At 35.8% G+C, this 27,807-nt stretch overlaps 1 protein-coding gene across 1 annotated transcript; it reads left to right on the top strand.

Moving 5' to 3' along the window:
• Positions 1 to 1,254: 1,254 nt before the first annotated feature.
• On the top strand, positions 1,255 to 27,094 carry LBR (lamin B receptor). Its single transcript, XM_070932411.1, has 14 exons — positions 1,255 to 1,383; positions 6,959 to 7,136; positions 11,095 to 11,289; positions 15,650 to 15,733; positions 16,421 to 16,601; positions 16,821 to 17,017; positions 18,177 to 18,231; positions 20,245 to 20,439; positions 20,579 to 20,682; positions 21,018 to 21,143; positions 22,886 to 23,054; positions 23,932 to 24,012; positions 24,124 to 24,246; positions 24,739 to 27,094. Exons 2-14 carry the CDS (start codon positions 6,972 to 6,974, stop codon positions 24,897 to 24,899), a joined length of 1,836 nt encoding a protein of 611 aa, XP_070788512.1. The 5' UTR covers positions 1,255 to 1,383; positions 6,959 to 6,971; the 3' UTR covers positions 24,900 to 27,094.
• Positions 27,095 to 27,807: the final 713 nt, after the last annotated feature.

Genomic DNA, 27,807 nt, shown 5'->3' with positions numbered 1-27,807 from the left:
CAGGGTGGGTGTGGCCTGTGTGTGAGGTATCTGGCCCATGGGCCACCAGTTCGACAGGTCTGCATAGAGGATATTAACTCATCACTGTTGCTAAAAGATTCAGCTGCTGCTACTATTGCTTTCTGTACACAGAAGAGTAAGGACACCATACACCCAGCACAGAATCTTGCCTAGTCCCGATTTGTTTATTTATTAAATATTTCCTAGGCATCTCAAAGCCTCTTGAAAACTTACATAAAGTACAATTTTAAATAATCATGCTAAAAAGGACTATAAAGATGGCAACAGCAAATCAGAAGGCTCTCATTTTGGGCCAGCATTTTTTTCATTTGGAATTAGGTTATATAGTTTTCAGTTATGCTTCCTACTAAACAGTTTCAGAAGGAAGGTTCAGGGGGGTGGTTGTTGTTGTTTTTTAAAGTACTTTCAAGTGAGTACTGACTCTTGCCTGGACAAGGACTGCATTTTTCTTGGCAGTGTTTTAGAAACTGTTGGTCAATACCTTCCTCCTACCACTGAGTGTGGGAACTGGTCCAGTCACCCAGATAGCTTTAGGTGAGTCTCCAGGTTTCTAGCCTAATGCCTTAATCACTACACCAAACTGGGTCTCATTCTAACCTATGGCTGCATTTAAATAAAAAAGTACACCAGGTTTTAAAAATCACAATTGGTAAAGTCATAGTGGCTGTGTTGTTCGCATGTGTCCCAATGGCATTCATGCATCCCTCAAAGGATTTCTTTACATTTTCAGAATTAATCACGATTGCCTGCCGACCCGCAAAAACCCCTCTTCAGTAAATCAGTTTCTGCATTCACACATTCTACTTCTATTTGGTTTTCGGTTGAACACATTCTGAGCGTAAAAAGCGGAACCTTCACCGCATCTACTCTCAGTTTGTACTCTGATCCTCCGCCATCCCTGCATGTCCTCGGATCAGCGGCGACAGAAACAAGGGGACTCGTTATTGTTTTTAACGCGCTCGCCCAACCGAAGAGGCGCGAGCACTCGAACCCCTTTAGCCACGGGGCTTCCCTTTTTATTTCCCTCGAGTGAACGATGTCATTGGCTAAACCGGAGGCAGAACTTGGTGCGAAAGTCGGAGGGATGAGAGGGAGGAACGCGCCACCGACTTGCAGCCAATCAGCGGACACTACGAGCGATTCAAATGCTTAGCCTTGCCCAATGGCGGCGGTTGGCGCCTCGGCCTTCGCGCCTCCCACCAGAACGGGGGGGGAGGGGTTTGGAACGTCGCCGTGTCCTCCCGCCTGCAACCGTCGCTAAAAGCGGTTAGTTCGCCTCGCTGTTGAGCTCTGCGCTCCTTTTTTGTCTCCGAGGACTCCCGCTCTCAGTATCCAACTACCAGGGAGGCTAGTAGCCGCCAGGTGAGGGCGCGTTCATATTATGCGGGCCGGGACACACCCCTTCAAGCGCCTTTCCCAAGGTGGGAGGGCACCGGGCGGTCGCCGCCTCCTTTGCCTCTTGCGGTTCCTTCTTTCCCCCTTTCTCCTCCATTTTCTTAGGCCTCGGCGGACTTCATATAGTCGTCTTCGGGCTCTTTTCTCGTTGAGCGCCGCTCTTCTCGTTCCTTCCAGCACTTTCACTCCCGCTGACGTTAGTTTTCGCTCGAATTTAATCCTGGAAGTTCAAGCGAGCGAGCGTTTTTGAACGAAACCTTAGAATCGTTCCAGTGGGGGCCGCGAGGGGGCGCCGCCGAGCCCGTTGAAAGGAGCCGTATTCTCTGTATGAGGTTGATCGCTCGCTCCTTTCAGAGGCGGGACGAGCGTGAGGGACTTAATAATGAAAGAGAGTGAGGCAATTAGTGAGGATAATCCCATCAAAGTTTATACTCATTTCGAAATTAATATGCTTGGGAAAGGTTCGCACGTGTCCTTGAAATGTGAATGTGGTTTATTGCGTCGGATAGTTTTATTGCTTTAAACGAGGAGCAAATAAAAGAACCTTTTACAAGTTTCTATTTCAAACAACCAACCTTCAGATCCTGAAGAGGTTGTCAGAACACTTTCTGAAAGATAAAAATAGTGGAATTGTAGAAGTTTTATTACAATGTTTAACTTTGATCAGTATCTGTTAATTCTAGTACAGTAAATAATATCGAACAAATACATCTGAACAAACACATTGTTCAAAGTGATTTAATTCCTATCAAATCAAATCAAATATTTTTATAATAAAACATATCTCCAAAGAGGCGTGAGGTAGCACCAAAATAAACTGAAAACTTGGTGGAGGTAATTTATAATTTGACATCACAACTAGGAAAGTCGCTTAGGTTTGTTGAATATGGCATAGATGTCGGTAAGCATAACTTAGGTTTCACTTATTGTTTTGCAGTGCTCTTAGTTAATTAACATTTGGGTTGAATATAATAGGGATTTGGGCCATTCTGTAAGAAAAGCATGAAATAATGTATCAAATTATAACAAAAATACTTTGTGTCTGAATGAATGTATCAAATTATAACAAAAATAGATACTTTGTGTCACTGAACATAGAGATGTTGTGAAACTAAGAAAAAGAGGAAGGATAGAATCTGATCTTAAGGAATTGATGGCTGGTTGTACAGAAGTAAAGATGTAGCTTTAATCAGGAGCAAAAGGGCTAAAATATGAACTGGTGTCACGTAGAGTATTATTGGGTGCATATGAAAATGAATGTCCATAGGCTATCAATAGTTGCAGTATACTTTCCAATGAATGCTGATAATAAAAATACCAAAAATAGTTTTGGGAAAAAATAAAATTTCAAATAAATGCCATCTAGTGGAGAAAGTTATTCTGTCAGATAATACTGATGGGTGGTTACAAGTCAAGAAGATACAGAATAGACTATTCAGAGACCCAAGAATAAAACAATAGTGACTGATGAATATCTGCTTAGAAAAAGTTCTGTTTGTTTTGAATAAACACACACACATAGAAAAGTTGTATCAATCAAAATGCATGATTGATTTTATAATTAAAGTGAAACATTGAAGGACCATCACAGGAAAAATCGGAAAGGGTAGTTGAGAATTTACTCTTTAAGATATGGCTAAGACTTGACTATTATAGTTAAGTGATCCTTTCTAGGTGCTCTTAAATTCATACCAAGTTAAGAATATATAACATGAACAGAGTACAGGTAGTCCTTGAGATACGACCATAATGAAGCCTGCCCATTATGGTCACATATTGCGGCAGTCGTTAGGTGAAATGTGTAATCCAATGCACCCCATCCTTACTCTCCCCAATGAAATGTTAAATGAATGTGCGGATCATTAAGCGGAGTGTGGAGTGCCTTTTGGGTGGGGGAGGCCGTTGGAGGCCTAGTACAGGTCTAGGGCTGCTGGTTCTGGTCCTCCCAAAGTGTCTCCCACCTCCAAGAAATCCCATGCTCCACTTCGTGCGCCTTCCAATCAATCAATCAGAATAGAGCTGGAAGGGACTTGGAGGTCTAGTCCAACTCTGCTCAAGCAGGAGACCCTGTACCTTTTCAGATAGGATTATTTCAGAAAATAAGTTGACTCCCTCTTTGTGGCAGCCCTTGGAATACTGCTATCATGTCACCCCTAGTCCTTCTTTTCTCTAGACCGGCCATACCCAATTCCTGCAACCGTTCTTCATATGTTTTTGTCTCCAGGCCCTTAATCATGTTGTTCTTCTTTGCACTTTTTCCAAAGTCTCAACGTTCTTTTTTGTAATGCGATAACCAAAACTGGATGCAGTATTTCAGGTTGGTCTTACTAAGGATTTATAAAATGGAACTAATACTTCACGTGATTTTGATTCTATGCCTCTGTTTATACAACTAAGGGTTGTATTAGCTTTTTTAACTGCTGCTGCACATTGCTGGCTCCTGTTAGGTGATCATCCACTAGGACTCCAAGGTCTCTCTCACAGATACTCCCAAAGCTGAAGAGCTGAAGAAGCTTCTTTGGATGAGAAGCAAAATATCTTCAAAGAAAAAAAAACCCAGAAAGTCCAGTTGCCTCTTAAAAAAGCACCTTTGGGACAACCATGACCTGGATGACTGAGAATCTCCATAGACATTTCACAGTTAATGTTTTTAAGCCAGGTTTCACCTCATTTGTATTTGTACCCTTGGTTTTTCCTGCTTAGGTGTAAATCCTTGCTTTTCTCCACATTAAATTTCATGTTGTTGGATAGGGCCCATTGTTTAAGTCTATCAAGATCTTTTTGGATCCTGAGCTTGTCTTCTGGATATTGGCTATTCCTGCCAGTTTAGTGTTGTCTGCAAATTTGATGAGTTCCCCATCTATTCTCGCATCTAAGTCATTTATTAAGATATTGAAGAGTACTAGACCTAAGATGGAACCTTGTGGTACCCCACTGCATATTTCCTTCCATGTAGCTGTAGATGCCTTGAGTCCCAACAGGCCTTTTCTCACTCCCACCTGGTCCTCCCAGGCCATAGGATTGATTCCCACTCCACCAGGTCAAATATTCTTCTCCTCACTTACCTTTTGAAGTTAAAGTATTTGCTTATATTTTAAATAATAGCTTAAGAACTGTTTTATATAATGTGTCCCTTTTGGGAAAAAAAATCAAATATTTGTAGAGTGCAGATCTTCAAGCTAGTCAGTTAAAATGTGATTCTGACAGATGACATGTTTGTATGGCAAACTGATTGTGACAATAAATTTGTTCTCTTCAAGATCCTATTGCATCCCAAAGCTGAACTAAAGACACTAGGACTGAGAGGCCTTTCACTTATTACTAATACTACTACATAAAGCAGATGGTGAAGAAAGCAGGTTCCTGCATATGCCCTTTGCACTAAGAAAAACTGATTTACATGGAACATAATAAAAAGGTCTTTTAAAAATAACTTCTTTCAAGCCGAGGAGTCATGAATATTTTTTGCAATACACTCTGAAAATAAATCATTTGCAAAGCTATTATGGGATAAGATTCTGCCCATTGAAATTAGATAGCTCTACATTATTAAAAGAGGAAAATTCTTGGCGATACGAAATTCCATCCATTTCACTATAAATAGTGATTGAACAAAATTTTGCAATCTTATTTCATACATATGGAACTGATAATTCTGTAATAAATTTATATATGCTGTCTCTAACTTGAGTTATGTAACAACATGTAGTTATATTAAATTAATTTGAAGACTTGCATACATAGCTCAATGGAATACTACATGTCCATTATTTCTGCAAATCTAATCTACATGGACATCTGTGCTTTATTTTGGGGATGTTATGGTATTTTCCTTTAAGTAACTTGAAGGGCAAAGCATTTAGTGTCAGTAGGGAGGCTGTCTGATACCTGTCATTAAGTCATATTTGTCAGGCAGGGAGAATAGAGATCTTTTATTAATTATCTAAAGGGCATACTGATATGAAATATGATATTTCATATTTCATATATATATCTGCTTTGACAGGTTTTAGAGCTCTTTTAGAACTTTTTTTTTTAATTTTTTTTTTAATTTTTTTTAATTTGATTCATATGCCGCCCTTCTCCGGAGACTCAGGGCGGCTTACAGTGCGTTAAGCAATAGTCATTCTATTTGTCATTCCCATATATAAAAATCTGAACCATCAAGCAACTGGGTAATTATTTCAGTTTTTTGGAAGATTTTTTTCCATTACCACCTTTCTGGGGCTGAGAGAAAGTGACTGGCCCAATGTCACTGAGCTGGCTTTGGGCCTAAGATAGAACTGGAATTCATAGTCTTCTGGTTTTTATCATGATGCCTTAATCAGTACAGCAAACTGACTTCTCTCTGTGTGTTATTGGTAATTATAACGCTTGTTCATTTGAATGGTACACTTAGTGTTAACTGTGCCTGGAAAAGTCAATTTAAGAGATTAAAAATATTTCAGTAGGGAGGACTACCATTTCTTTCAATCCAAAGTTTAGTGCTTGATCTTGAAACACACTGAGACTATGTCATAGTGATAGTAATGTAAATTATTAAATTTCATTGTACACAAGTTGTGCATTGACAATAAAGGTTTGATTTGATTAGATTAGTTTATTACAACATATAGTTCAGATCAGTGTTCCCCAACCTTTCTTTCTTGGAGGCTTGGGGGAAGGAGGGGATGGTTTTGCATGAGGGGCAGGCATGCATGCATGCATGCACACACACAATTTCATTTGTGAGCACTCGTGTGAGTAGGGCTGCACATGTACACACGCTCCCTCCCGGTTCTGAATGGGGTGCGGCTGGGGTTGGGGACTCCTGATCTATATTGTTTGATGTGATGATTTTTTTGTTCTAAATTACGATATGTTGCTGTTTTATTGTACTGCATTGCTATATCTTAGTCTTTATAGTTTTAATATCAATAATTAGTAATTTTTTTATTCTTATATGATTACAGAATTTTGTTAGTAGTCCCTATAACTGCTATTAATCTGTTAATTACCTTAAATTTAAATTTAAGTTACTTTACTTAACTTAAATTTAAATTATCTTAAATGTTAAATCTTAATTTTTATTCCCAGGATGATTGTAATCTTAGTCAACAACTGAAACAAAGATTGATGGTGATGAGTTTAGTGTATGTCTTGAATTACTATGATTTTGGAATAAAACATAACATAATCAAATGAAGAAGTCTGTAATTTCTGTTTCAGGTTATTATATAAATCAGAGTGTGCACATTGTTTAATTTCATAATTTCACATGATTATTTGAAGTAGGAACAATGGAATCCGCATCCAATCCTTTAATTACTCTACACCTTACTAAATCTGATCAGTATCCACGTGTCTGTTTCGTTCCCCTCATTCAATCAGAGGGAATACTGATTTATTTGCTTGATTTTTATGTGGCCTACTGTTCAAAATATAACTTTATTTTTCCAATCTACCAAACAGAAGTTAAGATAGAACTTGAATGTCCACAGTTTTTAAAACAGAAATTTAATTTATTACTCCATGCACACATATACTTTTTTTTTTTTTTTAGTATTGGTTGAAAAATGCCCAGGAGAAAATTTGCAGATGAAGAAGTGGTAATGGGCCGATGGCCTGGAAGTGTGTTATACTATGAAGTAAAAGTAATCAGTTATGATGAACATACACATCTTTATACAGTTAAATATGAAGATGGAACTGAACTTAATCTGAAAGAAAATGATATGAGGGTAAGCAACCTTCGGAATCAGTAAATATATCAAATTTTGGTTAACTTTCTTGTGAAGCTTTTGTCACTGATAAAACAATTTTGCATCATTTCCCAAAATTAAGTTTCTTTGTTTATTTATTATCTTTCCCTATTTTATGATAATGCTCCCAAAACAGCTAACATGCTATAAAATACAATAAATATTGACAAATTTCTAGAATCAGTCCAACAAAGCAGTTGGTAGTTATGGCCCTATGTGCAGGGAAAGAAGAGTCGTAGGGAGCAAGCTTCTGTGACTGTTGCCTGCTGTCTTCTTTCTGTCCAAGTTTAAATTCATCAGAATTTCTCCTGCTAATACTAACCATACGTACATTCTTCTGGAAGCATTATTTCTTTAAAGTATCACGATGTTAAAAGTGTTTCTTTTTTGTGAAGCAAAGTGTAGACAAATTCTGATTCTATAGTTAATGTTGTATTCTATAAATTTGTTTGAAGTCATATATGATGGGAGTTAATCTCTGTATTTGAAAGTTTACAGATGTTCAGTTGCTTTAACTGTAAATCTGAAGCACATCATTTTGGGATTAGTTCAGTTGCTTTCCAGAGGCATTTTAAAATCTGCAGATGTCCAGTAATTGTTACTATATATAGGTTTACTGACTTTGCATTTGATTCTTGCAAAGTTTTGAAGCACCTTCCCACCCTCCCCACCCCCCCACCCCCTCAAATGGACTAGATCAGTGGTCCCCAACCCCCGGTCCGCGGACCGGTGCCGGGCCGTGGAGTACCTGGCACTGGGCCGCGCAGCGGCCGTGGGACATGAACGCTGCAGCGCAAAGGCTCCTGGGCCGTGTGCAATGGGCCGTGCGCAAAAGCTCCTGGGCCGTGCCCCCACCCCTGCGCGCGCTCAGCGGGCTGCGGCGATAAAAAGGTTGGGGACCACTGGACTAGATTCTGAATGTATGTTGATTAGTGTCACAAAACTGATGAACTAAAGAATTTCAGTTGAGAAAAAATCTTATGGCTATTTTTGGTTTTCAATCTATTTAGCAACTCTAAGGAAATTAAATTTAATGTTCTAATCAGTTCTATTTTTTTATATAAGAATTTTAGCTGTTCAGTATAGCAAAACCCAGATTTAACATCCCAATAGACAAAAGGGTGTCTTTTCAAGTTAAATGTCTCTAACACAACAAATGGAATGTTTGATTTGAAAAATATGTTTTGTATATGAGGAAAAAATTGATCTGGTAGCTGATAAGACATGTCAGAGTTAAGGAGTCAAATGAAATATGAGTTTCTAAGCTGGGAACTTCAGAGCTAGAACAGTCACCCAACCTAATAGATTAGGCCAATCTACAAATCAGAGAATCTCTTGGAGATAGTAAACAGACCAACTGACTAGGGCCGCACAGTACCAAATATAACAGCTATCCAGATCTGATAGGTCTAAAAAATCCAAAGTCTGTTCAATTGGGGTTCATTAAATGAAGAGAGTGGGGCAAAAAAGTATTTAGTCAGCCACCAATTGTGCAAGTTCTCCCACTTAAAAAGATGAGAGAGGCCTGTAATTGTCATCATAGGTAGACCTCAACTAGGAGAGACAAAATGAGAAAACAAATCCAGACAATTACATTGCCTGATTTGGAAAGAATTTATCTGCAAATTATGGTGGAAAATAAGTATTTGGTCAATATCAAAAGTTCATTTCAATACTTTGTTATATATCCTTTGTTGGCAATGACAGAGGTCAAATGTTTTTTGTTTTTGTTTTTAATTTGATTTATATGCCGCCCTTCTCCGGAGACTCAGGGCAGCTTACAATGCGTTAAGCAATAGCCTTCATACTTTTGTATATTTATACAAAGTCAGCTTATTGCCCCCACAAACTGGGTCCTCATTTAACCTACCTTAGAAAGGATGGAAGGCTGAGTCAACCTTGAGCCTGGTAAGATTCGAACCTGCAGAAATTGCAGGCGGCTGTGTTAATAACAGGGTGCATTAAATCACTGTACTACCAAGGCTCTTGGTAAGGCTCTAAAGTTGGCACACACTGTTGCTGGTATGTTGGCCCATTCCTCCATGCAGATCTCCTCTAGAGCAGTGATGTTTTGGGGCTGTTGCTGGGCAACACGGACTTTCAACTCCCTCCAAAGGTTTTCTATGGGGTTGAGATCTGGAGACTGGCTAGGCCACTCCAGGACCTTGAAATGCTTCTTACGAAGCCACTCCTTCGTTGCCCGGGCAGTGTGTTTGGGATCATTGTCATGCTGAAAGACCCAGCCATGTTTCATCTTCAGTGCCCTTGCTGATGGAAGGAGGTTTGCACTCAAAATCTCACGATACATGGCCCCATTCATTCTTTCCTGTACACAGATCAGTCATCCTGGTCCCTTTGCAGAGAAACAGCCCCAAAGCATGATGTTGCCACCCCCATGCTTCCCAGTAGGTATGGTGTTCTTTGGATGCAACTCAGCATTCTCTCTCCTCCAAACACAACGAGTTGTGTTTCTACCAAACAGTTCTACTTTGTGTTTCATCTGACCATATGACATTCTCCCAATCCTCTTCTGGATCATCCAATGCTCTCTAGCAAACTTCAGATGGGCCCGGACGTGTACTGGCTTAAGCAGGGGGACACGTCTGGCACTGCAGGATCTGAGTCCCTGGCGGCGTAGTGTGTTACTGATGGTAGCCTTTGTTACGTTGGTCCCAGCTCTCTGCAGGTCATTCACTAGGTTCCCCTGTGTGGTTCTGGGATTTTTGCTCACCGTTCTTGTGATCATTTTGACCCCACGGGGTGAGATCTTGCGTGGAGCCCCAGATTGAGGGAGATTATCAGTGGTCTTGTATGTCTTCCATTTTCTAATTATTGCTCCCACAGTTGATTTCTGCTGCTTGCAGACAAGCTGCTTGCCTATTGCAGATTCAATCTTCCCAGCCTGGTGCAGATCTACAATTTTGTTTCTGGTGTCCTTCGACAGCTCTTTGGTCTTCACCATAGTGGAGTTTGGAGTGTGACTGAGGTTGTGGACAGGTTGTTGAACTGATAACAAGTTCAAACAGGTGCCATTAATACAGGTAATGAGTGGAGGACAGAGGAGCCTCTTAAAGAAGAAGTGACAGGTCTGTGAGAGCCAGAAATCTTGCTTGTTTGTAGGTGACCAAATACTTATTTTCCACCATAATTTGCAAATAAATTCTTTCCAAATCAGACAATGTAATTGTCTGGATTTGTTTTCTCATTTTGTCTCTCATAGTTGAGGTCTACCTAAGACGACAATTACAGGCCTCTCTTGTTTTTTTAAGTGAGAGAACTTGCACAATTGGTGGCTGATTAAATACTTTTTTGCCCCACTGTATACCAGATCTTTGTTAAATATTGGAATCACATAGTGAAGTATGACAATATAAAACTTTGTTTCAGCTTCAGCACAGCCTAATTAGCACAAGTTGATTGTCCATTGGATCAGCCTCCTGACTCTCAGCTGTTTCAGGCTGCTGGGATTGCCACTGCCTATTGCTGCGCGGGCCTCTGCTGCTTGCTGCAAGGAGGTAAATTACTGGGAGCAGATTTTTTTTCTTGTGCTAATCAAGCTATGCTGAAAATGAAAATGAAAGTAAAACAGGCTGTTTGCTGCAATGAGGCAAAATTACTGGGAGGCAGAGGCAGATTTCTTTTTCTTGTTTTCCTCACCAAAAAAGGTAGGTGCGTCTTATAGTCTGGAGCGTCTTATACTCTAGATGTATAATCAATATATTATTTATATATTGCCAAAGTTATTAGAAATCATGTTTTCTGAATCAGTTGTTGCATTTTCCTATCAGTTTATTATATTAACTCTTTTAGATAATGCTTCTGGAACTTGAGTTATTTAAAATAATGTGCTGCTTTTAAATGAAAATATAGGTATCAATACTTATTGTTAGCTGGTTAAGCTGTAATAGAATAATTTTATTTAATTGTTTTTTTCTAGTCTCTGTCATCTTTTCGATTTAGAAAAAGCAGCTCTTCCTCAGGTTCTCCATCAAGACGCAGTGGTAGCAGATCTAGATCGGGCTCTAGATCTCGTTCACCTGGTCGACCAGCAAAACACAAACGTCGTTCTTCCTCACGAAGCAGAGAACCAAAAAATGAAAATAATATTGTGGAACCTAATCTGACTCCTTTGGTATTTGATTTGATCTCTCTTGACTCTTGTGGTGGGGAGGTTGCATTACAAAGCTGTATTCATGTTTTGTTTTCTATTGCTTTGAATTCCTTTAGATTTAATTAAATCGTTCATCAATTTGATCTAAAAGCTATGTTCATTAGTTATTTATATGTTGCTAAAACTTAGGTGTAATGAAGTAGAAACTTTATCTAGGTAAACTTCTTTCCAAATCAAGATGAACTAATAAAATATGGGAGATAACAGCAATTTTATTAATCTGTTGTCAGTTAGTAAAATCTATTTGTCATAAAGCCATGCAGCTTTAAGGATACCTTTAAAATCAGTTTAATTGCTTTAAAAAAACCTACTCAGACATAGGCTCTTAAAACTTATACAGATTGAAATATGTAACCATGTTGACTTTCAGTATTTTTCAAATGTCCTGATGTAGTTTTTGATTGAAAATACTTATTTTGAAGGAAAATATGGTAAAGATATTTAGAAATGTAATTTGTTTACATTTCAATTTAATACATGAAAGGGTTGGAATGAATTGGAATAGAGCATGCCTCTGTGAAAATGATAAGAACTACTTGGTAGTTTTCCAAGGGAGGTAAGGTATTATTACTTCAGGAACTTACACTTTCCTGCAACTTCTCAGTTTTTGTTGCATGTGTTTGTTACAAGGCAATCCATGCTCTACAGTTGCACCTATTGTTATACCTAATCAATGCTAACAATAGCTGTAAACTATGTTAACTAAAATTTGATACTTAAGTTACTTAGATGACTGTGTGATATGTTCATTCTACTTTGGTTAAACCAAAGAAGCAATACATGATAAGATTCTATAAAAACTTGGGATATACAGAACCTCCCATTCATGAAAACTGCCTAATTACTCCTGGGATGGCTGGACTGGCATGGGTTAGAAGAGATTAGTTCAGAACTTTCCAGGATGTTCCATTTCTGAAATTATGGATTTTGTGCATACCTATGAAGAACTCAAGTAATTTGTCGCAGTTCACTAGTACCTGAAAAGTCCATCAAAATGAGAGTAAGATGATGGAGTTTAGTACAGCATGTTGCTGAACATAAAAGTATGTATTTATATGTCATTATATTTGGACATTGTCCAACTACTATTGACATTAATGAGAAGTACAGGAAAATATGGCTCAGTAGTAGCTATGCTTCAGTTTAGGGCTTTTTTACTGAAAAATCTTCAAGCATTGTTGCAATAAAAGGATGTTTTATTGTTCTAATGTTCTCATTTATATCAGAATGCCCCATTAAGTAGAGTAAGGCTAGAGAATGTTTAGCATTACTGGTCTTTGTAACTGTGATAAAGATTTGATTTAAGCACTGTGGAGCAACATTCTAACAAATAGAAATCTTGGAAAAAAGAAATATTGTTTCTAAAGAACTCCAAAGGGAATGAATTCAAATACATTGGTAGAATCACCTGCCTTGGTGTATTTTCTCTTCTCAAAAATATATAACTAGCTGTATTGCAGAAATGTTGGCTACATACCATATGCTTCTTTCAGTCAGAAACAAATGCTTCTCTAGGGAACTTGATTGGACACAACCTAGGCAGATTAGATAGCTTATCTCTTCATCACTTAGGATCAGGAGCAACCTGCTTCATCTGGAATACTAAAATTGAGTTTATTTATTTTTTATTATTTCATTATTCATATTTCTATGCCGCCCACTCTCTGAGGACTCTGGGCGGCTTACACCAAAGACAGTATACTAAATAGCATATTGCCCCCAACAATCTGGGTCCTCATTTTACCCACCTTGGAAGGATGGAAGGCTGAGTCAACCTTGAGCCGGTGAGATTTGATCCACTGATCTGCTGAACTAGCAATCAGCTGAAGTAGCTGCAGTACTGCACCCTAACCACTGCACCACCTCGGCTCATTAGGCATATAATTGTGGAAAATCTGCCCCCCCCCCCAAAAAAAAAAAAAAAGTGAAGTGGAACTTCACTTTTCAAGTTGGAGGAGAATCAAAAGTTAATTCTAATGATTTCCATCTTGGTAGCAAAAATCCTGGAAATTCACCATTTCTCTTTTTGGCTTTAGCATTACTCTTTAGTTCAGGGTGCAGCGGTCAAATTTACAGATAAACAGCATGTAAGTGTCACAGGTTTCTTCCTCAACCTTTATGATTACAGTAGCATTATTCCTCCGTCTCTTAAAAACAAATCCACTGGTTTCACCCTTCTGGAGCACAAGTCTGCTTAGCTTTCATGTCCCACATTCATTTTGTGATGGTTCTGCCTTCCTCATTCCTGCAAGCAGAAAGGAAGAAAGTCACTGGCCAAGGAGGAGATTGACAATTGACCAGATACAATTATACAGTTCCAAAATGCTAGTTTTCTTTCTTCAAAATAAAGCTTGAGTCATTAAGATGGCTTGGGATTTTCTGTTTTCCTTTTTGGAAGTTTTTGGTAAAATATTAATATTTGAATGGATAAGTCCAATTCTTTGGATCTATGCATTTTCCAGTTGAAGGTCCTTGATTTTCTCAGGTTCCCTTCATAAACACTCTCTTAGCATTCTTGGCGTCTATAGCAAATTTATTCAGGATGGAAAAGATATTTCAAAACACTCCGATGACAGCTGGTCATCTGATGATAGCTTTCTCAGAAAAGCTTGATGATAGCTTTCTCAGAAAAGCTTCTGCAGGAGATAGCAGAGCAGCCATACCACCTCTTTTGCCAGGTTTTCATTCTGTACTTGAAACAGCTGTTTGATTTCATTCTTGGTGAGATCAGACAAAGAAACAATAATTAGGGAAAGGCTGCAGTCCTCTGGCTGATTCTAGATTAGATAGTGTTCAATTTACAGCTAGAGATTTATATGTCCTAGACAGGAGATAATATAAGAATTAGAATGTCAACTGTGTCATTGCTTGCCTGTGATCAGGGAAAAAAGTCTTTTCAAAGCATGTGAAATTTTAATTGAAAACAAGTTGTGCTTCTATATTGGAGACAAATTCCTTGTGTATTTAACCACACTTGGTGAGATAAATTATTCTGTTTTCTATTCTGTTCTGCTCTATTGAAAACCTCCAAGAAGGTTGCATTTAGCCCTATTTGTCCCCAGATCTGAATTTAAGTTTTTGAGGGTTTCAAAACTATTTAAGCAAATGCAGGTTTCACTGAAACGACAAAAGACTCAGTAACACGCCAGAGATTCCTACCAATCATCTCCATAGGGAAGAGATGTACCATCAATGACAGCATCCTATTCTAGGAAGAGATTGGATGCCCTTATGCTATTGAAACACTTTGGATTCCTGCATTGACTTCTAACCAGAGCAGCAGTGTATTTGGACATGTATCTCTCTTTGATACCAGTACAATATTTTTATCTTAAAACCCTTTTAATTGATCCAGTTTTCATTAGCAGAAATGGTTTACAGGTAGTCCTTAAGTAGCAATTGGGACCAAAATTTCCATCACTAAGTGGTTTGGAGAGAAATAGAATGCTCTGTAATACTCTAAATGTCTTGGCCCCAGATTGCCAATGTTGCACATACTCTGCATCACATAATTTTAAAGATAAAACTTTTTATAGTACTTTTTTTATATTAATAATCTTAAAACATTTATCATGTCTATTAAAGTTAAAGAATTAAATGTGTTGAGAACAATGGAGAGGGGCAAGAAACTATTATGATTCCTTCAGACTTTAGCTATAAATCTTCAAGGTACATATCAGGCACACATACAATACAGGTAGAGAGACTAAGATACAAAACAAAACACCAGCTCAGATCAATCTATAGAGTAAAGAATGTTCTGAGAGTAGTTTGAAGTTTCTGGAAGTATATTCTCAGAAATGGAATCAGATCAAACTGTTTGGGACATGTTTCTGATGAAATAGGCTTGTTTTAGGGTTAGAATATTAACAGAATGCTTCAAATTGCTTCCAGTTTTGAGGATTTACTTGCAGAAATTGCAGAACCATTTCCCCCATGGAAAAGCATCTTGGTATCTAAGACATTTTAAAACAAACTGTTAAAAGTTGTTACAGAAGTTTGGATTTTATGTTTTGCCAATAAATTGAATGTTAATTTGTGTTTTTGCATGTTAGTAATGTTACCAACCAAAGGGTAATCAAATTTATTATTAGTGCATTTTTGAGTATTTTCTATAATTGTTAGTACAAAAAAAGCTTAAAATAATATGATTCAAATCTTTATTCATCGTCCATAAATCTGGTTTCCTTTCATGTCTATACTTAATATTTATTATATTTATATAATATAAATATAAATAATATATAAATAACTACAAAGTTTAATTGTAACGATTAATAAAATAATTTCTCTTTAAAATATCCTGTTTTTCTCAATCCAGAGGCTGCATGAAAATAATACAAATCAGTATAATGGAGAGCCAGATATCACAGAAGTGAATTATTCTACTCATGCCACTTTAGAGGTATAAAATATGAAATATGATGAATTTTTTTGACTGATGGGATCTGCAGCATGCCTTTTCTGGCAGCATGGGTGAGGTTGGTCAGTCCCATTGAGCGGTTCCTCAGATAGTGTGGGCCCATACCATGAAGGTCTTCAAAAGCGATAGCCAACACCTTGAATTGTACCCAGAAGCAAATTGGCAGCAATGATGTATGTATTTGTATTTCCAATTTATATACCGCCCTTCTCCCTGAGGACTCAGGGCGGTGTACAGCCAGAATTAAGAACATGAAATACAAATATTAAAAAAACAATTAATATATATATAAATTTGGCCCAAAAATTTAAAATCACAAACCAATTAAAACATTTAAAAATTTCTTCTTAAACCAGCCCGGCTTGCTGGAAAAATGTAACATGGACATACACACCCCATGGGCCTCAAGAATTGACCTTGCTACCACATTTTGCACCAGTTTTAGCTTCCAAATACTCTTCAAGAATAGCTCCATGTAGAGAGCATGAGATGACCAGGGGCTTGCTTGAGTGGCTGAGTGCAGGGACTCCCAATCCAAGAAATGGACTATTGGAAATAATGGCCAACAACAAAATCAAATGAGAGCGATGATTGACCTGAGGAGGGTTCTTTAGTACATACTAATGATGATAACAATTTGTTTTTCCCCCTTATGCTGTTTGTGTGTAGCGGCAAAGAATTGAGTCTGAGCGAAGAAGAGAACGCATTCTGGAACGATATAATTTGCATTCTAGAAAGGAGGAGAAGAGAAGAGAGGAGATATATGAAGAAGAGAAAAATTTTGAAACACCAAAAAGTATTGAAAAAGTATGCCGGAAGACAAAAGAACTGGTATTTGGAGGAAAAATCGGTATGCTAGTTTTGAAAGTCATAAACTATAGATGCATATACTCTGGAGCCTTTGATGCATAACTAAAGTTTTAAACTCTCCATTCACATCAATAGAGAAAATGATTTTGAACATAAGAATAGATACAGCTACTGTTTTAGTTGATATCAGTTATCTTTCTTGCTGGAAAGCTTCCTTGGAATTGAATTGATTCTAATAATTGTATAACTTTTTTTTAAGGTGCCTTCTTTATGATATTTCTTCTGCCTGGAACTGTGTTCTGCTTGTTGCTAATGTGCTCACAGAAAGACCCCAGCCTTCTGAATTTTCCTCCTCCACTACCAGCTTTCCAAAATTTATGGGAGACGAGAGTGTTTGGTGTCTTTCTTCTTTGGTTCTTTCTCCAAGCCCTATTTTACTTACTGCCAATAGGAAAGGTAAAACTTCTAGAAGTAGAAATTTGATTTTTTAAACTCTATTTTATAAAACAGCATTGTAACTTCATACTTCTAAATTAGCATTTTTAAAAACCCTGTTTTATGTAGTATAAATGTTATACTACATAACTTTCCCATTATAAAATGGTTACATGGATGAAAAGAAGAGCTAATGTCTCAGGTTCCAAGGGTATATGTTGGTAGCGGGTTCTTGTTTTAATTTTGCCTTTCTTATTTAATGAGCGTTTTATAGATTGCTTTTGTTACACATTTTCTTCCAGGGTAATGATTCTTCTTGTGAAATATTGAATAGAATTCTACAAATCATCCAATGTATAGAATGGATCTGTCAGCTGAAGGAAAAGGGAGTAGGCAAGGCTTTCATTCTTTTCTACCAAATTCTGGTTGGAATTCTATTTGGGGACACTCCTGTAGAATAAAACCTCTAGATTCAAGGGATTGGATGCTAAACAAAATGCCATTCTTCCTTCAGATAATACATTGTGGTGGATGCAGTAGTTCTAGTCTTTTTTCAGATGGTCTTTATAACCGAATGGAAAGATCTAGTGCAGGTAGTGCTTGACTTACAATCATTTGTTTAGGTAGGAACTGTTTGAAGTTACAATAGCAGTGGGAAAGTGACTTATGACCTTTTTTCACAAATACGACCGTTGCAGCATTCCCATGGTCACATGATCAGAATTCAGGTGTTTGGCAACTGGCATGTATTTATGGCAGTTGCACTGTCCCAGGGTCATGTGATCACCATCTGTAACCTTCCCAGCCAACTCCGATAAGCAAACTCAGTGGGGGAAGCCCGATTTGCTTTAATGACTGCATGATTCACTTAACGATGCAGTGATTTGTTAACTGTGACAAAAATGGTTGTAAAATGAGGCACAACTCACTTAACTTACTTAGCAACAAAAAAGTTGGGGGCTCAACGATTGGTCGTAAATTGAGGACTACTTGTGGTTACTTTTTGTTTTATATTGGTGAAAGCACAAATTTCATAGTATTGTTCAGAGTTCTGCTTCCTATATCAAGTGTGTGTTGGTGGGGGTCATGGGTGAGTTTTAACAATCCTATTATTTCTTTTACTATTGCATGATCTACGAAAATGTGAATATTTTAGGTGAAGATATATTTTTCTTTTCAGATTGTGGAAGGGGTACCACTTTGGAATGGAATTAGGCTGGAGTATAGAATAAATGGTAAATTTGTATTTACAGTTTTTTTGGAATTTACTAATCTGATGTTGATACAGTTAGTACATGTATTTCAGTTACATATTGCAATTTTTACTCTCGAGCTCCTGATCTCAACTCAACATTCTTGTATTAAATGACAAAACCCTGCCTTGCTTAGGATCAATATATCTTAACAGATTTAAATCCTATATCATTTTATTATCCACACATTAAATGAATTAAGTCATACCTTATGAAGGGTTAGTACTTTTTAATAAAATTTGTTCATCTGAAAAGATGCTACCAGAATCTCTTACAGAATATTCCCATGTTTTACTATTCATATCTAAAATTATCTTCAGAACTTTTATTCTGAGTTTTCTCCCATGACGAGGTATAACAAATAGTTATTCAGGGATGGGTCTTTTCAGTTATAATGTCCCAATTCTGAAATGGTATCCCTGGTGAAATATGTATGGCCAACTGTGTTGCTTTTTGGTGGCAGGCAGATATATTTTTAATCTTTTATTTATTTTAATTTATCAATGAATAAATTATATGTACTGTTAAAAAGTTAATTGTTGTGGCTATTAGCACTTGCACAACTTCTGCTCAACAGCTTTGACATTGATTCCCATTGGAAAGCCAAATGAGTTACTGAATGTCCAGATACAGGAGGACATATAAATAACCCCATGCAAAAGGTGCCAGGCTTTGAACTTTCCCGGCAGCAATGGACAATCCTGAATAGAATTTGCATCTGACATGTTGTATGCTGGGACTCAATGGGGCATAGTATCCTCTCCTCAGTGTGATTGCAGGGTCCCACGTCAAACTGTAGATCAAACTGTAGATGTAATCTGAGTGTTATATCTGTCTGATTTTTCTCATATAAACAATGTTGCACTTTAATGGTTAGATTGCCTAGGCATTGGTATCTAAATATATATCTTTTTAACATTCATATTTTATTGTGCTTTTTAAAAATCTAGGTGAATTGCAAGTCCATGTATGATATGCCATATGCTAAATAAATACCGTGTTTCCCTGAAAGCAAGACATCCACTGATAATAAGCCCAATTAGGCTTTTGAACGCATCCCCGAAAATAAACCCTCCCCAAAAATAAGCCCTCCCCAAAAATATTTAAATGCATGCACAGCTGATCCCTGCCATTTCCTCAGGTTAGGGTTAGGGAGACAGAGCTGGAAATCAGGTAAGATGGCAAGAGGATCCCCGTCTTGCTCCATGCGCCCCAAAATAATAAGACCTCTCTGAAAATAAGGCCAAGTGCTTATTTCAGCATTTAAAAAATATAAGACAGGATCTTATTTTTGGGGAAACACAGTAGATAAATTGTGGCTATTGATTTTATTATTTATCACATTATTTTGATATTAGTGAGCCATACATTGTCCTTATAAAATCTAATCTAAATGATGGTACTCAAACCGTTAATTATTTTTAAAAAATATTTTATTTTTTTCTCTGCAACTGCAGAATGAATAATCTCTATTCAGTCACAGAGAGCCTGTTAATATGTATTGATGGTAGTGGGAGTGTCTAGGATGTTTCTGGTAGGCTGCAATACATCCTGCAATGATAATCCATTGTCTCTGATTTAACTGAGAAATAATTGGTTGAGTCCTATTGCTATTCCAAACCGTTTTTTGGGGATTTGATATATACAGGTCCTGTTTCAGCTTGTTTACTGTAATCACAAGAGGGATAGATAATGATTGCTCTTTGGATATCTTGTTTGAACTGAGATGTATGAGCAACCATGTTTACTCATTTCTCCAGCCATGCATTTCTTATTTCTCTAGCCAGTTACAAAGAATGGTGTCATTTCAGACACGACACTATGTCACAGATGGACAATGGACTGCATAAAGTTCCAAGCAGATTTTGGAAATGATCTGATTCCCCCACATCAAAATTACAGTAGAAAATTTGGTGGCAAGCTATTATATCATAGTACCTGTCCTACTATTTTTGAAAAAGCGTGTCTCATTTGTTGTTTCTTTTCTTTTTTAAGGAATCTACAGTTTTATCCTAACAGCTATAGCTGTTGGAATTTCTCTATATTTTGAAATGGAGTTTTATTATTTATATGACCACTTCCTGCAATTTGCTGTCAGTGCTGCAATTTTTAGTTTATTGTTGAGCATTTATCTCTATGCCCGTTCTCTGAAAGCACCTGAGTATGAATTATCCCATGGAGGAAATTCTGGTAAGTCAAAATAATATTGGAAAATAAATTTCAGAATAGAATAACCCCAATTATTTGTTATTCCTCTGTTGTTTTATAACCTATTATGGGGCTATCGGCAGAAAATTCATAGGAACCATGCATATATTCTTATTTGTAGGGAATATCTTTTATGATTTTTTTATGGGACATGAATTAAATCCTCGCATTGGAAATTTTGATCTGAAATACTTCTGTGAGTTACGACCAGGGCTAATTGGTTGGGTGAGTATTACTCTCTTGTTGCACATTACACAATAATAAGTAAAATAAAAAATGAGATAAGGAAGAAATGGGCAAAGTAGTGGAAAATATATTATGGCAGCATTATAGTTGCAACAAGGATAAAAATGTATAACTTTGGAAGTTTTCCTAGATAAGCTAACTACAAATGGGCATGTAATACATAATATTGTACTAAAATATAATTGAATTGTTTTCTGTGAAGAGGAGGGTGCCATTTGAAATATTCAGTCTACATTATATGATATCGGCTGAATTAGATCATTGTAGACTTTTAAGGATAAAAGTGGGTAACATGCAATTTAATTTTTCCAAAGGCTGTTGTTAACTTGACCATGCTTTTCGCTGAGATGAAAGTGCAAGATCGGAACACGCCCTCTTTGTCAATGATACTTGTTAATAGTTTCCAGCTCATCTATGTAGTAGATGCTCTTTGGAATGAGGTAATCTAGCAATTGATAGTTCTTGAATGAATTATTGTTAATTTTTAAAACTGTGGTTATAAGGTTTATATATCTTTCTTCCAAAAATTCAATATGATATACAAGCTTGTAAAGTAGATAGTGATTAACGTAGAATCTTTCAGCCAACTTCCATAGATGAACATGGGCTTAAATTTCATCTTCCTTATTGTAATCCAACCATTTAACTGCTACTCCACACAAACTAACAGAGAAGGGGTAATAATTTTCTCTTCCTTCTACAACTAGATTCATAATCTATTCCATAGATACCCCAAGTCCCACAAATGGATTTGAAGACTACAAGGAACTAAAAACTTAGTGAAAATCTGAAGTGATACCGAGTTTTACTAGAATTTAAACCTTGAAGAATTAGTATGCACTTATCCATATTTTGTATATTTGCTGTTCTTTATAAACCCTTATAGAGCTCCATTTTTAACTAGATGAATCAAATTGGGCAAAGTCTTTGGGCAAGGTGGCCATAATTTAGCATCTAAAAAAAGTGATGAATATATTCAAGTTTTAGGAATTCAGTTTAAAAATTATGTTAGCTACGCAAAGTATTGCGTAGCATAATTATGTTAATTATGCTACGCAATGCATTCAGAGAAAATATTTTACAACAAGCCAGAGCACAGATGAAGCATCTTTTTTTCAAACTGCAAAGCAGGCTCCTTTAAGAATTACTTCGTTATTTCTACTGTAGGTACGTGTCACATACAATAACTCCACTTGGAGGTAAATTTCTGTGGCACCCAGAAAGCACTGAGAATGTTTCCTGTTTATTAGCCAGGGATGGGCAACTCAGAGACCATATGCAGCCCTTCATTGTTCCATTACTAGTTCTTATAGGAGTTTTGAGATTGTATTGCTGAAAGGCAATAGGCAAATGAATGATGAGGGTAGGGTTTTTGTTTTAAGGAGGGAAAGTTTAGTTTCTGTTTGGGGTTGTTGTTTTGTTATTTTAAACAAGTATGAATGAGAGCACAGGCCTTTATGAGTTAATCCATATCCATTCCCACACTGAGATGCACACTGATGCCCAAACCAGGCTGTGGCTGAATTTCAACAGCATCATTTTGGAGTCATATTTGTGAAAACAATGATGGGAATAGGAGTTTATGACTTCTAAGAGATGAATGTTTACCATTCTTCCTTTTATTCATAACCCAGAACCATTTAAAAGGGGGTATTTTTGCTTTACCCTTTAGGGAACTTGGATTCATCATTGGAAAGCTGCCCAATTGCTGACTATCTTTGTTTAGGAAGTTTTAAAACTTTACTTTCCAGACATCTCAAAAATAATTGAAACTTACTGAAATATCTCTTTTATTTGCTAATTAGCCCAATTTTGTCTCAAATTTCTACACTAAGTCCTTTGAGTTCACTATTAGAATAATTGAATCTACAAGAAAAGGCTATAATAATATATCTTTTAAAAGTTACATGATCAGAAAGTTGTTTTGCCTTAGACACATACATTGTAGCAGAGACAGATTTTTTTGGAAGGCAGTAATAACCTACTAAATGGGAACTATAAATAAATGTATTTATTTAGAGAAGTGTGAATTCAGAATTCTTCTCAATAGCTTAAAATGTATCCTTGTAAAAGGTGCTGTGTAATGGGGCATGCGTTTAAAGAAGCAAAGTTGGTAATAGCTGCTTTGAAAGTTTCTTATCTAAATACTAAGTAATTGAATATTCTTTTGTTAATATTTTAGGAAGCAGTTTTAACAACAATGGACATCACAAACGAGGGGTTTGGATTCATGCTAGCATTTGGAGACTTAGTATGGGTTCCCTTTCTCTACAGTTTACAAGCATTCTATTTAGTGAATAATCCAAATGAGATTTCATGGCCTGCAGCTTCTGCCATTGTGATTCTAAACAGTAAGTTATGACTTAATGATAGGAATGTATTATTTTGCATTATTGCATAGAGCAGCACAAAAGATTTCTTTCTCCCTACTCAGCACTGAGCAAGAAATGGAATAATCATGATAATACTATACAAAGGGTCAACAAAAGATGAGATATTATGAGATTGAGGAAATTGTGAACTTGAAGATGATATATCCAAATTCTACCTTATGTCAGTTGCAAATTATTGTGGAAGTTATAATCCAACAATAATAAAAGTCCACCCTTGATTTAGATGACGTTATTTTCTAAATTCTGTGATTACAATATTCATATTTTAAAGAATTGTTTAGATTGATAGTGAAATACTATCACTAGTAGTATAACATTTGTCATAATAATTAGCTTGGAAGTATACTCAATCCTAAAATGGGAATATAATTGACATGATACAATAAAGAATGTAAAAAGATGCAAGTTTCCCATTATTCAAATTTTAACCTTTACATTTTAATACTTATCACTTCATTTTTATCATGTAGAATTGCAATAGAAATTTTCAGTTCCTGCGGCTCCCATCATCCTCAAAATATTTCTAAACAAGAGAAGGGAAGGAAAAAGGAAAGGGAAGGAAATGCAGTAAAGGGGGAACAGATAAACGGAAAACCAATATGGATTCCATCTTTTGTATAAGTTAAGAATTGTGCATTGTGTTACCTGCTAGGGTATGGTGTAGGATATTGATGATGAATAAAAGAATCTTCATTTGCTAAAGACTGAATTTAGAGATAATAGAATTGAAAAATATATGCATCTTATAAATGTTACCCTTATCATTATTCTTGTGAAGTGATAATAAATAATAAATAAATCATCTTATAATCAGTACTCTTATTTTTTTTCCAAGTTGTTGGGTATTACATTTTCCGTGCTGCCAACTCACAAAAGAATTTATTTAGAAGAAATCCAAAGGATCCAAAAATTGCTCGTAAGTACTGTTTAGACCTACTGGTTTTGTATCAATACTCTACATACTATTTATTCATAGGTATATTTTCTACTGCATTTTATATATATATATATTATGTCTATTATTCAGATTTGAATGTTATTCCTACTGCAACGGGAAAAAACCTCCTTGTATCTGGCTGGTGGGGCTTTGTGCGTCATCCTAATTATTTAGGTGATATCATTATGGCCCTGGCTTGGTCCCTACCTTGTGGTAAGTTAATAAAGTAATTTTACCTTATACTTTTCCTGTTTCTTTTGAATCTCTATTCTGTTGGTGGAGTGGTAGTTACTGACTGTAATATACGATTCTCACTACCAAAAATTTATACGTAATAAAATGCTTGAAAATAAGAGAATTTTCACAGAAAAAGAATATAATTGAAAAATAAAGAGCTATACAATAAACAATGATGTGATAGTCTTTCATGGCAATATTCTTTTGCTATATTTTTATTAAACATAATACCAAAAGAAAAATAATTAGGCATTTTTAATACATTTGTAATGATTCAAACTTTCAATAATTAAAAAAAATAATAACACCTACATTAATATTTTATATGTCCTAATTAATTAACTAGTTTTAATTGCAGTTAAAATATTTTAATACTTCACATTACATTTTTGTATATATTTTTGCGCTTACAATTATATTACAACTGATGGGATGAGGAAAAAGTAATTACTTTATATTTTTTTATAGGATTCAATCATATTTTACCATATTTCTATGTCATATATTTTACTGGTTTGCTTATTCACCGAGAAGCCCGTGATGAACACCAATGTAAGAAAAAATACGGTTTGGCATGGGAAAAATACTGCCAACGTGTACCGTACCGCATATTTCCATACATCTATTGAGTGACTCCTGATGCAAGATACAGAGTCTCAGCAATGAAACCTTTGGTGTAGACATCATACCTCCTACCTTTGCACTTGGAATATATAATAATTGTCCTGGATGTTCTTAAAAATACATTTTGATAGTGCATTTCCATATTTTTTTACCAGCCATCTAATTGATGCAGCCTTATCACTTTTTAACCACTTGCCATTTTAAGTGACGTATTTTTTTTTTAAGAAACAATAGTTGTATAGTGCATGAAAAGTATTAAGTAATTTGTATGCTTTATAAACTGGTTATCTAATGAGTAATGTTCATTTTCTGTCCTGTAAGAAAGAAAACCAAATTTAGGGTTTAATTACCAATATTTTCTTTATAATTTTATTTTGTATTTTTAGCCATTCTTTGTACCTTGGTTAAAAAGCATCATATAAATTAGCAATATACTAAGAACCAGTGGAAAGCAACTTTTACTATTTTCTTGCTTCCTAAATTATATTTGTTCTTACTCAGACCTGATTCCCTTGCCTTGGGGATTTCGGCAGATAGAGGTTAGAGCAGAGTTATTATATACTGTATGACTCTTCTGCCTGATAAAATAGACTCCATTTAAGTTCTAGACAAGATTCTAACATACATATTGAAGTCTGTAGTTGAGTGGTGTTGTACACAGTGCAGTTGTAGGGGTATATATAAAAATGTCCCGTACTACTCTCATGGAATGTCTCAGGTTTGAAAATATTAGTGGTAAAAAAACATTAGAGCTTTATTTAGTGATAATAGAAAGTAATGCAAAATGTGAAATATTGTACAAACTGGAAAAAAGTATTTTTTCCCCTATGAACCATTGCTTTACACTGCAGCTTTCCTTTATAACATTGAAAGAGTTTGTTTTACAATATTTGGCTGTAAAATGGAATTGTTTTTCAAAGTTCGGATTTTTTTAAATTATAACCATTTGCATATTTTTGAAAAAATGTAAAGTATTGTATTATTGTGAAACATTTTAAGAGCTAATGACTTCATTTAAATATGGTGATGCATTATGAAAAAAGGAAACTATTCAACTTTTACAACTTGGCATTACTACCTCAAAGTAGGTTATTTTGCCTTTTTATATTGTTACGTAGGGAAAAGATGCCAATGCTTCAAATTGCTTTTTAAATTAGAAATGGAAATTAAAATCATCTATGGTATATATGCACTAATGCATTTTTTATATTTTTGTATTCATATCTTTTAACTATAGCTATGGAATATAAGAAATTCATAGCTTTAACAATAGTAATTTTACTGTTAAAGTTTTTATTGAAATGGCTGTAATTGACAAAACAATTGCTATTTTAATATATAAAGTTTGAAGGCAGAGGTATTGAAAGAATTTTTTTCAAACCGTGGATTTCATAATTTTATAGCAGGCAGAAAAAGTAGTCATTTAATATCTGTGTAAAGCACCGATAGTTTGTATATATGAATATGTAGCATAGTCTTTATAACTTTTGCTTTTAATTTTAATACAGCTTATACTACTTTCAAAATATTGTGCAGCAATAATTACTGTGAAATATTACACAATATAGCAGAACCTCTTTTCTTCCGTCTACTATATTTTATGTATCTACTAGCTTTTGCTGGACATTGTGTGCCTTTATGACAAATGTGGATTCAGTCTATTTAACCTAATAAGTTGCCCAGTTTTGAAATAGAAGGAACTTAGCACATTTGAGTAGCATTTGGTAATCTTTATTTCTTATATATTTATAAGGACTGTTTTAGTTTTGAACAGAACCATTTTTAAATTAGATTTTAGTAATTACATTTGGGTTTGGGGGCAGTAAGTTCCACACATGATAATGGCATTTTTGATTCTGTGATGATTATGCTCTCACCCACAAACACTCTCCAGAACTTTGGAACTACATTTTACATATTTCTGTTGACCAGACTGACTAGATTTGATGGAGGCTGTGGCCCTGAACACTTTTGACTAAGCAGTAGGTAGTATAGACATTCCATGATTTTCAGGTATTCTACACAAACTTTCTGACAAAAGGATTTTTTTAAGATAACTATATTGCCCCAAGAATATAGTTCCAATTAAAATAAAGAGCAATTTGTCATGATTATTGTTTTTCTTTTTTACATCTAAATGTACTTTTAAATTTCATTTCATGAAAAATAACTTGCATAATTAAAAATTAGTCCAAAAATTGCATTGCTTTCTTGACAGGCTTCTAATATTTATTTGTTAATTAAATGGATGTTTGCTGTTCATTTTTATCAAAAAATAACTTGCATAATCTTAAATTTCAACAGAAACTAAATTATGGCCAAGACTGGTTATATTCATGCTGGCTTGATAGTAATATTCTTCTCCTTTCATACTCTTCACTGAAATCAATTAAGATTCATTCAATTAAGATTTCATTCACTGTTCTCTTTCCTGTTTTATCTTAAGAAGTGGACAAAAATAGATATCTACAATCTTCTTACAGTAGTTAGACTTGACATATAATCCCCAGTTACCTTTAGTGAAGAAAAGGCACTATTTTGTTTAGCAAATTAGATTAACTGCATTGGCAAAATTTCCAAACTTGTACTCGGTTTAGAATTATCCACAAGGGAATGAATTACCCTGGATTTTTTTTAGCTAACTAGCTATTTCTACATTTTTAAGAGTTGGAAAAGTAGTCTGCAAAAGGGGGGGGGGGTGTCTTCTTTGTGAAATTTCTCTAATGACCCAGAGCATGGTTATGATAATACTAGCCAAGTTAAAGTGAATAAAAATAACTGCTTTCACTTAATTTTTTGCCCTCCCCTTGCATACTTCTGTGGCATGTGCCTCACAGGATGCCACTTAAAGCCTACTATTTGATATATGCCTTGTGGGGTGATATTTTTTTGAGATAGGGAAGTTAGCAATTC

The sequence above is a fragment of the Pituophis catenifer genome, unplaced genomic scaffold (genome assembly GCF_029215685.1).
Source record: "Pituophis catenifer annectens isolate HBS135680 unplaced genomic scaffold, rPitCat1.0.hap2 SCAF_1, whole genome shotgun sequence".
In the NCBI taxonomy this organism is placed as follows: Eukaryota; Metazoa; Chordata; class Lepidosauria; order Squamata; family Colubridae; genus Pituophis; species Pituophis catenifer.
This window is presented reverse-complemented; position numbering and strand designations above follow the sequence as displayed.